The sequence below is a fragment of the Macaca fascicularis genome, chromosome 6 (genome assembly GCF_037993035.2).
Source record: "Macaca fascicularis isolate 582-1 chromosome 6, T2T-MFA8v1.1".
Lineage (NCBI taxonomy): Eukaryota > Metazoa > Chordata > Mammalia > Primates > Cercopithecidae > Macaca > Macaca fascicularis.
Genome location: NC_088380.1, coordinates 154,069,863 through 154,085,651, shown reverse-complemented (window position 1 = coordinate 154,085,651; position 15,789 = coordinate 154,069,863). Strand labels below are relative to the sequence as shown.

At 40.0% G+C, this 15,789-nt stretch overlaps 1 protein-coding gene across 3 annotated transcripts in view; it reads right to left on the bottom strand.

Moving 5' to 3' along the window:
* The window catches only part of STK32A (serine/threonine kinase 32A), a 151,812-nt gene that overhangs the window by 98,328 nt on the left and 37,695 nt on the right, over positions 1 to 15,789 (bottom strand). For all 3 annotated transcript variants that reach the window (XM_073994543.1, XM_005558160.5, XM_015452097.4), the window contains 2 exons: positions 11,050 to 11,105; positions 9,831 to 9,982 (listed from right to left, as the gene is read on the bottom strand). In XM_073994543.1, coding sequence (XP_073850644.1) covers positions 9,831 to 9,949 — 119 coding nt within the window. In that variant the 5' untranslated portion in view covers positions 9,950 to 9,982; positions 11,050 to 11,105. The remainder of the gene's footprint in view (positions 1 to 9,830; positions 9,983 to 11,049; positions 11,106 to 15,789) is intronic.

The window sequence follows — 15,789 nt, the reverse complement described above, 5'->3', positions numbered from 1 at the left end:
CTCATGATAGAGGTCTTAAGAGAGCTGGTCATTTAAGTGTGTAGTGACTCTCTCTTCCTCTCTCTTGCTCCCACCATGTGAGATGCCTTGCTCCCCTTTTTGCCTTCCACAATGATTGGAAGCTTCCTGAGTCCTCCCCAAAGCAGAAGCCACTATGCTTCCTGTACAGCCTATAGAACCATGAACTATGTAAACTTCTTTTCTTTAAAATTACCCAGTCTCAGGTATTTCTTTATAGCAATGTGAGAACTGACTAATACACTCACAATCACACCTTCAGAAGCACTGCAAGATGCTTTATAGCTGTGGAAAGAAACTTACACTGAATATATTGTGCTTACTGAAACAGAAAGCATTTATTAGGAAGAATGATACAGATTTGTGAAGATTTTTATCTCATGGTTTGGAAGACAAAGGGGGTTGCTGTTGTACTTTAAGAGTTCCTCCTCCCAGTTAGTTTCTAGTCTTGAATGTAGTACCAGAATTATTGGGGGGAGGTAAGTCTCTTCTCTCTCTTCTATCGTTGTTAATGATATGCCCAGTGTTCCACTGTGAGGTTCAATGTGAGAAGTGAGACAGAAAGAATAGGTTATATGACATGTTGCCACCAGGTCAGTATGCATGGAGAACAGAATGTTGTCTGGAATGACACCAAGTTAGCAAACAGCAAAATCTATCATCTTTGGCCAGCTTAAAGCCTCACAATACCCATTTTCTTAAAAAAAGGAACAGAATGAAATCAACTTTGCCCACACAGTGATGAAAGACAAATATGAGAAAGTAAAATGCTGAGGCCTTATAATGGGTCCCCGGGCTTAAAAAAAAAAAAAAAAAAATTAGTTGGTTAAACTTTTGAAGAAGAAAAATGTGACTTTGAACAAAGGGAGATTGTGAAGTGACCATACCTTGTCATTCTCAGGACGCAGAGAGACGACAAGAAAGGCAATTTGATGATTGCTAAGGGTGGGGAAGAAAGAGCTGCATCCATTTTAGCTTTTTACATGGCAGCATTTTGAATAGGCCACTCTAACATACTGATTACATACACTGAGCTTGAGCTGAAATTAGACTCTACCCTGTCTGAATAGTGCATAAACTGTAATAGACCTATTTCCAAGTCACATAAAACCATCTTCTTTTCAACTGTGGCATAGAGGCTTTGAGCAAATTGTATTTTAAGTGAACTGTAATAATTAAAGATGGATGGAGGCAGGTTTTATGCACTGATTTCTCCAGAAGGATGTCCCTAAACACAGAGTAAAACCTCAATTATTTTTCCATTAGCGTTCTCTGAATAAAGACTGTTTTTTTTTCTTTGCTGGTAAGTCAGAACTGCTTGGTATGCATATTTAAATAACAGTCATCCTGAATTAGCTTTAAGAACTACCTCTTAACATAATGGATGCATTAAAATGTAAAATAAAATTAAGGTGACACAAAAAGACCTCGACACACAAGAAAAGAATAGGAGGTAATAGATACTGCAAGCTTCTCCGCCATTTTCTGTGCCTTGGATTAGGGAAATAGCTTTGAGCGCAATCACAGTCACTTAATGTCTAGTCACTGATACAAGTCAGCTTCATCTCTGCCAAAAGTTACTTGTTGACAAAGGAAGAACCTATCCTTGTCTAACTGACAGGTGTATATGTGGCTACCTAAGAAATAACGCTACAAAGCAATCAGTTTTATTGCTAGTTAGTTTAAGGGAGAAAGTGCTTTGTATAAATTCTAAATATCAACCTCAAGTCTGCCAATGAGGCCATGCTTTGTAATGAAAGTTCCTCCTGTGCAGTTTACTGGGGGGGGGGGGGGGAAGTATCTAATAACTAATAAGACATCTGAACTCATTCCCAGTCAGCACATTTAATTACAATGCTTAAAATATATATATATATATATATATAGACCTCAAGGACAAGGGGAACTGTGACAACTGAACCAAGAAGTATTTATTAGTGACAATAAAAGAAAAATGTTCTTTCACTATAAAGCCAAAGAAACTAAGGAGAACAAAGACCCTGAGGAAGATCCTAATGAGAATTTTATGAATGCATGCTTCGAAATCAAGATGCATTTATGTAACAGTAGGGATGAAGATGAAAGTGAGACAGGAATAATAAAGGGTGGTAGCAAGAGAATAGAAAATTCCAGGCAGCAGTTTCACATGACTAGCAAAAGGAAAATGTTGAAATAGCTGTATAAACTAGGGACTGATAAGAACCTGAAAAACCAGGGTGTAGGCCAAGCTGGCTAAGACCAACTAAATCCAATGTCGTACTTGACTATTTTTCTGTAAGTTATTGCGGTAAAGGTGGTTTTGGTTACATGAGTAAGTTCTTTAGTGGTGATTTGTCAGATTTTGTTGCACTCATCATCTGAGCAGTATACACTGCACCATATTTGTAGTCTTTTATCCCTCTACCCCCTGCCCCACTCTTCCCCCTAAATCCCCAAAGTCCATTGTATCATTCTCATTCCTTTGTGTCCTCATAGTTTAGCTCCCACATATCAGTGAGAACATATGATATTTGGTTTTTGCCTTCCTGAATTACTTCACTTAGAATAATAGTCTCCAATCTCATCCAGGTCACTGCAAATGCTGTTAATTCATTCCTTTTTATGGCTGCATAGTATTTCATCATATATACATATACCACAGGTTCTTTATCCACTCGTTGACTGATGGGCATTTGGGTTGCAACTGTGAATTGTGCATGTAAACATGCATGTGCAAGTATCTTTCTTGAATAATGGCTTCTTTTCCTCTGAGTAGATACCCAGTAGTGGGATTGCTGGATCAAATGATAGTTCTACTTTTAGTTCTTTAAGGAATCTCCACACTGTTTTCAACAGTGGCTGTACTAGTTTACATTCCCACCAGCAGTGTAGAAGTGTTCCCTGTTCACTGCTTCCATGCCAACATCTGCTGTTTTTTTATTTTTTTATTATAACCATTCTTACAGGAGTAAGGTGGAATCACATTGTGGTTTTGATTTGCATTTCCCTGATCATTCGTGATGTTGGGCATGTTTTCCTATGTTTGTTGGCCATTTGTATATCTTCTTTTGAGAACTGTCTATTCATGTCCTTAGCCCACTTTTCGATGGGATGATTTGTTTTTTTTCTTACTGATTTACTTGAGTTCATTGTAGATTCTGGATATTAGTCCTTTGTCAGAAGTATAGATGGTGAAGATTTTCTTCTACTCTGTGGGCTGTCTGTTTACTCTGCTGACTTCCTTTTGCCATGCAAAAGCTCTTTAGTTTAATTAGGTCCCAGCAATTTATCTTTGTTTTTATTGCATTTGCTTTGGGGTTCTTAGTCATGAAACCCTTGCTTAAGCCAATGTCTAGAAGGGTTTTTCCAAGTTACCTTCTAGAATTTTTATAGTTTCAGGTCTTAGGTTTAAGTCCTTAATCCATCTTGAGTTGATTTTTATATAAGGTGAGAGATGATGATCCAGTTTCATTCTCCTACTTGTGGCTATTCAATTATCCCAGCACCATTTGTTGAAAAGGGTGTCCTTTTCCTACTTTATGTTTTCATTTGCTTTATCAAAAGTCAGTTGGCTATAAGTATTTGGGTTTACTTCTGAGTTCTCTATTCGGTTCCATTGGTCTATGTGCCTATTTTTGTACCAGTACCATGCTGTTTTGGTGACTATGGGCTTATAGTATAGTTTGAAATCAGGTAGTGTGATTCCTCCAGATTTGATGTTTTTGCTTAGTCTCTTTGGCTATGCAGGTTCTTTTTTGGTTCCATATGAATTTTATAATTGTTTTTTCCAATTCTGTGAAGAATGATGGTATTTTGATGGAAATTGCATTGAATTTATAGATTGCTTTTGGCAGTATGATCATTTTCACAATATTGATTTTAATCATCCATGAGCATGGGATGTGTTTCCATGTGTTTGTATCATCCATTATTTCTTTCAGCAGTGTTTTGTAGTTTCCCTCGTAGAGGTCTTTCTACTCCTTGGTTGGGTATATTCCTAAGTGTTTTGTTTTGTTTTGTTTTTGCTATTGTAAAAGTGATTGAGTTCTTGATTTGATTCTCCACTTGGTTGGTGTATAGAAGAGCTACCTATTTGTGTACATTAATCTTGTATCCAGAAACTTTGCTGACTTCTTTTATCAGTTCTAGGAGCTTTCTAGAGGAGTCCTTAGGGTTTTCAAGGTAAACGATCATATCGCCAACAAGCAGTGACAATTTGGCTTCCTCTTTACTGATTTAGATGCCCTTTATTTCTTTCTGTTGTCTGATTGCTCTGGCTAGGACTTCCAGTACTACATTGAAGAGGAGTAGTGAGAGTGGGCATACTTGTCTCATTCCACTTCTCAGAGGGAATGCTTTCAACTTTTCCCCATTCAGTATTATGTTGGCTGTGGGTTTGTCATAGATGGCTTTTATTACATTAAGGCCTATGTCCCTTGTATGTCAATTTTGCTGAAGGTTTTAATCATAAAAGGATGCTGGATTTTCTTGAATGCTTTTTGCTGCATCTATAGAGATGATCATGTGATCATAAAATTCTGTTTATGTGGTATATCACATTTATTGACTTGTGTATGTTAAGCCATTCCTTCATCCCTGGTACAAAACCCACTTGATCATGGTGGATTATCTTTTTTATATGCTGTTGGATTCCGTTAACTAGCATTTTGTTAAGGATTTCAGCATCTATGTTCATCAGGGATATCGGTCTGTAGTTTTCTTTTCAGGTTATGTTCTTTCCTGGTTTTGGTATTAGGGTGATGCTGGCTTCATAGGATGAATTACAGAGGTTTCCTTAGTATCAAAAGAATTGGTACCAATTCTTCTTTGAATGTCTGATAGAATTCTGCTGTGAATCCATCTGGTCCTGGGCATTTTTGCTGGTAATTTTTAAACTACCATTTCAAACTTGCTGCTTGTTACTGATCTGTTCAGGGTATCTAATTCTTCCTGATTTAAGCTAGGAGAGTTGTATTTTTCTAATAATTTATCCATATCTTCTAGGTTTTCTAGTTTATGTGCATAAAGGTGTTCATAGTAGCCTTGAATGATCTTTTGTATTTCAGTGGTGACAGTTGTAATATCTCCTGTTTCATTTCTTAGTGAGGTTATTTGAATTTTCTCTCTTGTTTTCTTGGTGAATCTTGCCAATGGTCTATCAATTTTATTTATCTTTTTAAAGAACCATCTTTTTGTTTTATTTATCTTTTGTATTTTTTTGTGTGTCAATTTCATTTAGTTCTGCTCTGATCTGGGTTATTTCCTTTATTCTGCTGGGTTTGGGTTTGGTTTATTCTTGTTTCTTTAGTTCCTTGAGGTGTGACCTTTGAGTGTCAGTTTGTGCTCTTTCAGTCTTTTCAATGTGGGCATTTAGGGCTATAAACTTTGCTCTTAGCACTGCCTTTACTGTATCCCAGAGGTTTTGATAGGTTGTGTCATTATTGTCATTCAGTTCAAAGAATTTTAAAATTTTCATCTTGATTTTGTTTTTGACCCAATGCCATTCAGGAGCAGGTTATTTATTTCCATGTATTCGCATGGTTTTGAAGTTTCCTTTTGGAGTTGATTTCCAGTTTTATTCCATTGTGGTCTGACAGAATGCTTGATATAATTTCAATTTTCTTAAATTTATTGAGGCTCATTTTATGGCCTATCATATGGTCTCTCTTGGAGAAACTTCCATGCTCCGTTGAATAGAATGTGTATTCTGCAGTTGTTGGATGAAATGTTCTGTATATATTTGTTAAGTCCATTTGTTCCAAGGTATAGTTTAAATTCATTGTATCTTTGTTGACTTTCTGTCTTGATGACCTGTCTACTGCTGTCAGTGGATTATTGAAATCCCTTACTATTATTGTGTTGCTATCTATCTTATTTCTTAGGTCTATTAGTAATTGTTTTCTAAATTTGGGAGCTCCAGTGTCAGGTGCTTATATGTTTAGGATTGTGATATTTTCCTGTTGAACAAGGCCTTTTACCACTATATAATGTCCCTCTTTGTCTCTCTTTTAACTGCTGTTGCTTTAAAGTTTGTTTTGTCTGATGTAAGAATAGCTACCCCTCCTCGCTTTTGGCATCCATTTGCATGAAATGCCTTTCCCCACCCCTTTACTTTATGTTTATGTGAGTACGTGCATACTAGGTGAGTCTCCTACAGCCAGCACATAGTAGGTTGGTGAGTTCTTATCCATTCTGTGATTCTGTATCTTTTAAGTGGAGCATTTAGGCCATTTACATTCAATGTTAGTATTGAAATGTGAGGTACCATTGCATTTATCATGGTCTTTGTTGCCTGTGTACTTTTTAGAGGTGACCACGTGCTAGCAGCCCTCGCTCTCAGCGCCTGCTCGACCTCCGCATCCACTCTGGTGGTGCTTGAGGAGCCCTTCAGTCAGTCACTGCACTGTGGGAGCCCCTCTCTGGGCTGGCCGAGGCCAGAGCTGGCTCCCTCTGCTTGTGGGGAGGTGTGGAGGGAGAGGCGTGGGCAAGAACTGGGGCTGTGCGTGGCACTCGTGAGACAGTGTGAGTTCCGGGTGGGCACAGGCTTAGTGGGCCCCACACTTGGAGCAGCCGGCTGGCGCTGCCAGCCCCGGGCAGTGAGGGGCTTAGCACCCGGGCCAGCAGCAGTGGAGGGTGCGGCAGGTTTCCCAGGACTGCTGGCCTGCAGGTGCTGCGCTCAAATTCTCATGGGGCCTCAGCCGCCTCCCCACAAGGCAGGGCTCAGGACCTGCAGCCCACCATGCCCAAGCCTCCACCCTGCCATGGGCTCCTGCATGACCTGAGTCTCCGCAACGAGCGCAGCCCTCTGCTACATGGTGCCTGGTCCCATCAACCGCCCAAGGGCTGAGGAGTGCGGGCGCATGGCGCGGGACTGGCGGGCAGCTCCACCTGTGGCCCCCGTGCGGGATCCACTAGGTGAAGCCAGTTGGGCTCCTGAGTCTAGTGGGGACTTGGAGAACCTTTATGTCTAGCTGGAGGATTGTAAATGCACCAATCAGCACTCTTTGTATAGCTCAAGGTTTGTAAAAGCACCAGTCAGTACTCTGTATCTAGCTAATCTAGTGCGAATTTAGAGAACTTTTCTGTCTTGCGCTCTGTGTCTAGCTAAAGGATTGTAAATGCACCAATCAGCACCCTGTCAAAACGGACCAATCAGCTCTTTATGAAATGGGCCAATCAGCTCTCTGTAAAATGGACCAATCAGCAGCATGTGGGTGGGATCAGATAAGGGAATAAAAGCAGGCTGCCTGAACCAACAGTGGCAACCTGGTTGGGTCCCCTTCCACACTGTGAAAGCTTTGTTCTTTCACTCTTCACAATCTTGCTGCTGCTCACTCTTTGAGTCTACGCCGCCTTTTTGAGCTGTAACACTCACCGCGAAGGTCTGCAGCTTCACTCCTGAGGCCAGCGAGACCACGAACCCACCTGGAAGAATGAACAACTCCAGACGCGCTGCCTTTAAGAGCTGTAACACTCACTGCGAAGGTCTGCAGCTTCACTCCTGAAGTCAGCGAGACCATTAACCCACCAAAAGGAAGACAGTGTGCCTAAGCAAAGATCTTTTTGCAATGAATTACCCAGATGTTCTTTGTGCTTCTTGTATTTGGATGTCTAGATTTCTAGCAAGGCCGGGGAAGTTTTCCTCAATTATTCCCTCAAATATATCTTCCAAGCTTTTAAAATTCTCTTCTTCCTCAGGGACACCGATTATTCTCAGGTTTGGTCATTTAACATAATCTCAGGCTTCTTGGGGGTTTTGTTTGTATTTTCTTATTCTTTTTTCTTTGTCTTTGTTCGATTGTGTTAATTTGAAGACATTGTTTTCGAGCTCTGAATTTCTTTCTTCTACTTGTCCAATTCTATTGCTGAGACGTTCCAGAGCATTTTGCATTTCTAAAAGTGTGTCTAAAGTTTCCTGAATTTTTTATTGTTTTTTCTTTAAGCTATCTATTTCCTTGAGTATTTCTCCCTTCACATCTTGTATTTTGGATTCCCTTGCATTGAGCTTTGCCTTTCTCTGGCCCTTCCCTGATTAGTTTAATAACTAACCTCCTGAATTCTTTTTCAGGTAAATCAGGGATTTCTTCTTGGTTTGGATCCATTGCTGGTGAACTACTGTGATTTTTTTGGGCCATCGAGTGCCTTGTTGTGTCATATTACCAGGGTTGGTTTTCTGGTTCCTTCTCACTTGGGTAGGCTCTTTCAAAGGGAAGGTCTTGTTCAGATTCTTTTGTCCCACGGGGTGTTCCTTTGATATAGTACTCTCCTCCTTTTTCTATGGATATGGTTTCCTGTGAGCTGAACTGCAGTGATCGTTGTCTCTGGTACTGGAAGTTGTGTGCACAGAGTCCTGTGATGTGAACCGTCTGTGAGTCTCTCAGCTGTGGATACCAGTGCCTATTCTGTTGGAGGTGGCAGGGAGTGCAATGGACTCTGTAAGGGTTCTTAGCTTTGGTTAATATTCTATGTTTGTGCTGGTTGTCCTCCTGCCAGGGGGTGGCGCTTTTCCAGAGAGCATCAGCTGTGGTGGTATGGGGAGAAACTGGCAGTGGGCAGGGCCCTAGAACTCCCAAGATATATGCCTTTTGTCTTCTGATACCAGAGTGAGTAGGGAAGGACCATCAGGTGGGGGCAGGGCTAGGTGTCTCTGAACTCAAGACTCCCTTGGATGGGCCTTGCTGTTGCTGCTGTGGGGGATGGGGCTGGGATTCCCAGGTCACTGGAGTTGTGTGCCTAGGAGGATTATGGCTGTCTCTGCGGATTGTCAGGGCCAGTCTCACTCCCACCGTGTTCCCCCCACCGCCCCTACCCCCCACCCCACCACCACACACACACACAGCTGCCAGGTTGTTTCCAAGCAGAGAAGCAATACCGGCAACCTGCCCCAGGCTACCGACCTCCCAGCTGCAAAAGAAAAGGGCTTGGTTTATCCCCTGCCTGTGGAGTCTGCACACTGGATTTGTGCCCTCCCCGGAGTCCTGGCCAGGCGCTTTCTCACCCTGTTCAAACTGTTACAAAGTTCGCTAGAGATTTGCTTCTCCCTATAGAATTTTATCCCCGTCTCCTCTCCCATTGGATCCCTGTGGTGCCAGGCAGGAATGGCATGCTTGGGGACCCAGCAATCTCCCAGGGCCTTTCTGCGGCTTCCTCTCCTGGTGTATTTCACTAGGCTCTTCAGATTGACTCAGCTCCAGGTAAAGTCAGAAACTTCTCCAGCAAACAGACCTTCAGCTTCCCCAGTGGGGGTGTGTGTTTGGGAAAGGAGGGTCTCCCTTCCCCACTTCCGCAGGTGGGGCACTCACAGTTTTGGGGGAGTCTCCTGGGTCCTGCAGGAGCAGTCCGTTTCCTTCGGAGAGTCTGTGGGTCCTCTCCATCGTGCGGGATTTGACCTAGATTTCGCCTAGAACCTCATAGTACACTCAGTAACATACTAAATCATACACCCACCAGCACCATGACAGTTCCAGGAACATTCATATTTGGTGTAAAAATAGGTGGCACCACAGTTCCAAGAAATCTCCATCTTTTTTCAGGGATCTTCATGAATGTTTCACCCCTTGGTTAAAGAAACCCATATGGCAGCAGCCTCAAACCCCCTTACATGACACTCACCGGAGTCCACCCACGCTCCCCTCTCTTGAGTGTGTACTTTTCACTTTGCAATAAATCTCTGCACTTTCACTGTTTTCCAACTCATCCTTGAACTCTTTCTTGCAGTTATGTCAAGAGCCTGGATACCAGCCAGGGCTGAGGTCCCAGAGGCATTTGGGGACCTCCCCTAGCACACCAATATCAGGAATGTCTCTATTCAGAGGTCCAGTAAAATTACTCACCACAAATTAACCAGGAAAGGGTGCTCCAGACCCTGCATGATCTGGAGTTCCTTGAAGACATTTCTCACTTCATTGCGCTCCACACACTTTTGTTTATTCATGTACTTCATTGCGTACATCTTCTTGGTATCATTCTTCTGTACAATGCAGACCTAATGGTGAAAACCCGAGTGAGAGAGTGATTAGGGAGATAGTGGATCATGGTGATGAGAGACAGAACAAGACATGTTCTTTGCTGTGGCTTGGATCCTTAACATTTGCAAATTACACAATGCTAAAAGTTCCCACTTAGCTCTGATTTTAGACTAAAAATTTCATTTTCTTTTCTATGCACCAGTTCAATTCTTGGATCTCTTTTTTCTCAAACAGTTTTGCCTGGTTTTGCTTTTTGGGTTCTTAAGACAGCATTTTGGTGAAAATAGCTGCCTCCATGTCAGGAATATTCCAATAACAAGTACATCCTTAATCCTGCTTTGAGTGACTGAAATAGACATGACTAAACTGTCAAGCTGAATAATACTGTGCAAAGAATTTCTGTTTACAACCATAGATGATATAACCAAAAAGGACTTTAAGGACTGGAAAAACACTAAATATAATGTCCATGTTTCTGAAATTTCTTTAGAGGTCTATATAATACCTGATAAAGTAAACAGAAAATGATTTTAAAATGCAAGTTTAATATGAAATATTATTCTCTTAAAGTATGTCTCCATTGAGAAACTAGTAATCAGGGTTTGAATACAGAAGTTTCTTGCAAAAAAAATTAGACTGAATATGTATATTTCTTAAGATAAAAACATTATACAAATGAGGAAACAAATAGAAATCAGGTGGCTTCTTTCCCACATGAAAATAATTAACTCTTCCATAAACGAGATAACTATTACTGGGTGTACAGCTGGTAAAATCTGAAAATGATTCTGAAATCTTCATCTCCTTTAGGGTAGAAAGAAAAGTCTTAAAGTTTACTGAGACTAAACAGATTTGAGTTTAATGAGATTATTCTAGAGAACAGTGTATGTTCATTATGTAGCTGCCTGTCATGCACTTTTCTTAAACAGTGGTGATAATTTTATAAAAATCCATTATAAAAACATTTTCACTTAATTATCTTTCCTTTTGGTCCCAGCAACTCAATAATATGAACATTTCTGGACCCTCTGTTCCCTGGGCTACATAACCCTGCTGGTGCTTAATCATTTCAATTTGTTCTCACCTTCCCAAAACTGCCTTTCCCAATGGCTCGCAAAATTTCAAAGTGGTCAAAGTTGACTGTAAAACAACAAAAAAGAAGAATATCATGAGTAATTACCAATTTCTCTTTAGTAGCTAATAAATAACATGATCTCAGGCTACCTTAAAATGCCAATCTAATCAGCCAATAAACATCTATTGAACACTTATTATGTATTAATCATAGTGCTTAGTGCTGGGAATACAATAATAATAGAGTAAAAATAGAATCTCTGCCTTTATGGAGTCTGTAGTCAAGTAAGGGCCCTATAAAGACAGAGACTCTTATAGACTAAATAGTCACAAAAATTAATGGGAAATTCAAGCTCCCGCTGCAAGTTAAGAAGAGAGGTCATGGGACTCTAAGAACATATCACAGAGAATTTGACATAGGCAGCAAGGTAAGGAGAAACATCTCTGAGCGCAGAATGACTTCAGAAAGATCTGCTCCCAGGTGCATCATATGTATGACTTTACTGAGGATCCGCACTTTAAAATGTTCTCCTTGCCTCTTTTCTTACTACAACCACTCTTTTGTATCCAAGTAATTTCAATTTTCCCAAGTAGGAAACTATTACACCTCTAAGTGTGTAGCATGAACTAATCTCCAAAGTGCAGACTTGTAACAGATTAGAATGGATATGTGTGCAGAAGTCCACTGAATTTTGCTTTGAAGTAGAGTCGATCCTCCACGTCTGAAATCTTAAAATTTCAGTCCCTAGAAGAAGCAATAGTTGATTAGTTTATAGGTTTTTTGAGTCACTGCTTGTGAAATGTATAATGATGAGAAGAACAAATCATAGATTCTCCTGTGCAGGTGACAATCTTTGGTTTCTTGCCTTGATCACTGAGAAAATGTTTGACTCTGTTTCCTGGTTTGTGAAAAAAGGATTTAGATGAATTTAATTCCAAATAAGGGATTTTAAGAGTTTTTTCAGAAAATATTGTGAAACATTAAATGGTATAATTTGTCTCTTTAAAAGACCTAGTTTGTCTCTATTACCCAGAATAACTAGATAAGCTCCTTCTGAAGGAAAAAGTTTGGCTACAGTGCCTCTCAAAGTCTTTCCAAGATATCTGAGAGTCAAACATTTTAATATGACTTAATCATCACTTCCTCATCTCAACTCCAAACTCCCTTTCTATCATAAAACCCACTCGATCATGTGAGGCAGCATGTATATTACAAATAATCCCGTACTTGGACTCAAAATAATGAAGAGACCAGAGATAAATGACAGACTCTTCGAGGCTCCATTTTCTCATGAGAAAAAAATTGGACTTACTCTCCTAGATCAAAAGAAGACAACTTGTACTAAGAAAGCACCACTAAACCTGTTTATGTACTTAACATAGTTACTCAAGGGAATGACTTTTCTTCTCAAACGCCTTGAATTCTGAGTTTATTTCATCCACTATAGCATAAGCTCAATGAGGGTGGAGATGATATGTCCTTTTGCTCACCCTGGTTCCCCTGCCACCTCAGAAAATTCTTGGCTTAGGTAGTTGAAGGCATAACTCTTTGCAGTTCTCACATAGCCAGGTCTTAGCAAATAGATCAAACTAAGCTATAAGAATACATAAGAACCCCAAAACAATTAGTTCTTATAAATATGGATAGTGTGAACATTTGGATTCTCTAAAGCAGTGTTTTTGAACTGTGAGTCAAAACCCATTAATGAGTTATGAAATAAATGTAGCAATAATAAGAGGTACTAAAAATTTAATTAAATAGAATAGAAAATACCAGAAATGCCTCAAATGTAGTAAGCATAGTACTGCTTCTGACACTGTTGCTTCCGTTTCATATACTTGGAAGTAGACATATATATACAATCCCAGCTTCATTTATTATGTCATGATATATTTTTTGGCATATGTTTTACCTTGGGTTGTGGTCAGAATAATTTTAAAAACACTTCTGTAGGTTTTCTCTTGAGTTTCATACTGAAATAACCAAAGCAATGATTTTCTTACATCCATTACATGAATCTGAGTTGTATGTTATTTACCACAAGAGTGTTTTAAAAAAGCTGAAGATTTATTTGCAAGTTCAAGATTTTATCTTGAGCAAATCCAATAACTCACAGTGATTTCTCCACTACCAGTCTAGCCTAGAATGCCATGATGACATTTTGAATCTCCAAGATTACAGCAGGTACCTAGAAAGCATGAAGTTCCAGCTTGATATTAATCCATTTCATGAACCACCTTCTTTCATAAACCATTTTAACCTTACTGCAAATGATACAGGATTACGTGTCAGGATCCTGGTAAATTTATACTAGCAAAACTGCTTTGACTAAATGTGACCTCCCAAATGTCACTTCTCAGAAAAGGGACAAGCCTAAAGTCTTAGAGCCATTTATCTCATTTATGCCTTTATCAAAGAAAAACACAGCCTCTAGTCTAGTGCCATACTGTCTAAAGTCACTTCCTTCTATAAAAATACAACCTAATGAGAAAGCCAATGATAGATTAAAAGTGACTATAAGAGCTGGATGCAGTAACTCGCACCTGTAGTCACAGCACTTTGGGAGGCCAAGGCAGGAGCATTGTTTGAGTCCAGGAGTTTGAGACTAGCTTGGGCAACATAGTGAGGTCCTGTCTCTACAAAAAATAAAAAATTTGCTAGGCATGGTGGTGCACATCTGTAGTCCCAGCTACTCAGAAATTGAGGCGGGAGGAACTTGAATCTAAGAGGCTGAGGCTGCAGTTATCTGTGATTGCACCACTGCACACCAGCCTGGGCAACAGAGTGAGATCCTTTCTCAAAAAAAAAAAAAAAAAAAGTGAATGGAAGAGACTCTCTTATTCAATCCTGACAGTCCCTTCTTAAATGTTCAACAACAGAATCACTAGTTAGCAGGAAGACTAACTTGAAAATGCAACTAAACCTCATAAATTTGGACAAAATCAGAGAGAGAGAGAGAGAGAGATGAAGTCAGAATTGTGAATTATTTTGTCAACAGAAATCTAATAGTACTATAAACATATAGGATTTGCCTAAGGGGACTGTGGAATAGTGTACTCACTATGTTCTTAAACCCTTGCTCAATATGAACAGTAAATGCCAAATTGGACTTGCAGTCTGTTTTTGTGTAGTTCTTATGAGCTAAGAATGGTTTTTGAATTTGTATAGGATTACGTTTGAAAACCAGTGGATATGCAATAGAGAATGTATATAAACCCACAATATTTACTACTTGGCTCTTTACAGAAAAGTTTGACGACCACTGAGATTAAGAGCACAGTCCCTGAAGACAGACAACCTGAATTCAAATCTCAGCTCCAACAATAAATAGCCGTGTAATCTTTGAAATTTACATCTATGCTTCCTTTTCTGCATCTATAAAATGAGGATGAAAATAATATATACTTCACAAGGTTTATAAGAAGATGAAATGGGTCATGTGCATAGAACATTGCCTGGAACCAACTACTTTTACTAGCAGTGCTATTACTTCTGAAAGAGTATCATAGCTCCCAGCAAACACCACCTTAAGCTGCCATGGTAGCACCTGGGTATTATCAGGCAATATGGAGGTAAATGGAATCAGCATCATTTCAACACATTTGGGGGTTTCGTAGTCTATGGTGTGGTGTCCTTGCAGTGTTTCCTCTAACCTCTAAAGCAAGGTTAACCTTAGTGGTGTTTACTTCTTGGGTCTTGTCCTTGTATCATGTTCCAAAACTTTCATTCTGGTTCATGGAGCTCTGAATGTTAAGAAGACAGAAAGGCTGTCTGGAGACACTGGGTCTTTATGGGGCCTTGAAGGCAGTGGTTTAGTGTGGGCAAAGGCAGAACCTGGTTCTCACTCATTCTGACAGGGCTGGGCTAGGGTATGTGGCCTGCAAGAAAACAGGCAAAGGAGATGTAACTTTTTTTTCTTTTTTATTATACTTTAAGTTCTAGGGTACATGTGCACAACATGCAGGTTTGTTACATATGTATACATGTGCCATGTTGGTGTGCTGCACCCATTAACTCGTCATTTACATTAGGTATATCTCCTAATGCTATCCTTCCCCCCTCCCCCTTCCCCACAACAGGCCCTGGTGTGTGATGTTCCCCTTCCTGTGTCCAAGTGTTCTCACTGTTCAAACTCACCTGTGAGTGAGAACATGCGGTGTTTGGTTTTCTGTTCTTGCGATAGTTTGCTGAGAATGATAGTTTCCAACTGCATCCATGTCCCTACAAAGGACACGAACTCATCCTTTTTTATGGCTGCATAGTATTCCATGATGTATATGTGCCACATTTTCTTAATCCAGTCTGTCACTGATGGACATTTCGGTTCGTTCCAAGTCTTTGCTATTGTGAATAGTGCCACAATAAACATATGTGTGCATGTGTCTTTATAGCAGCATGATTTATAATCCTTTGGGTATATACCCAGTAATGGGATGGCTGGGTCAAATGGTATTTCTAGTTCTAGATCCTTGAGGAATCACCACACTGACTTCCACAAAGGTTGATCTAGTTTACAATCCCACCAACAGTGTAAAAGTGTTCCTATTTCTCCATATCCTCTCCAGCACCTGTTGTTTCCTGACTTTTTAATGATTGCCATTCTAACTGGTGTGAGATGGTATCTCATTGTGGTTTTGATTTGCATTTCTCTGATGGCTAGTGATGATGAGCATTTTTTCATGTGTCTGTTGGCTGCATGAATGTCTTCTTTTTAGAAGTGTCTGTTCATATCCTTTGCCCACTTTTTGG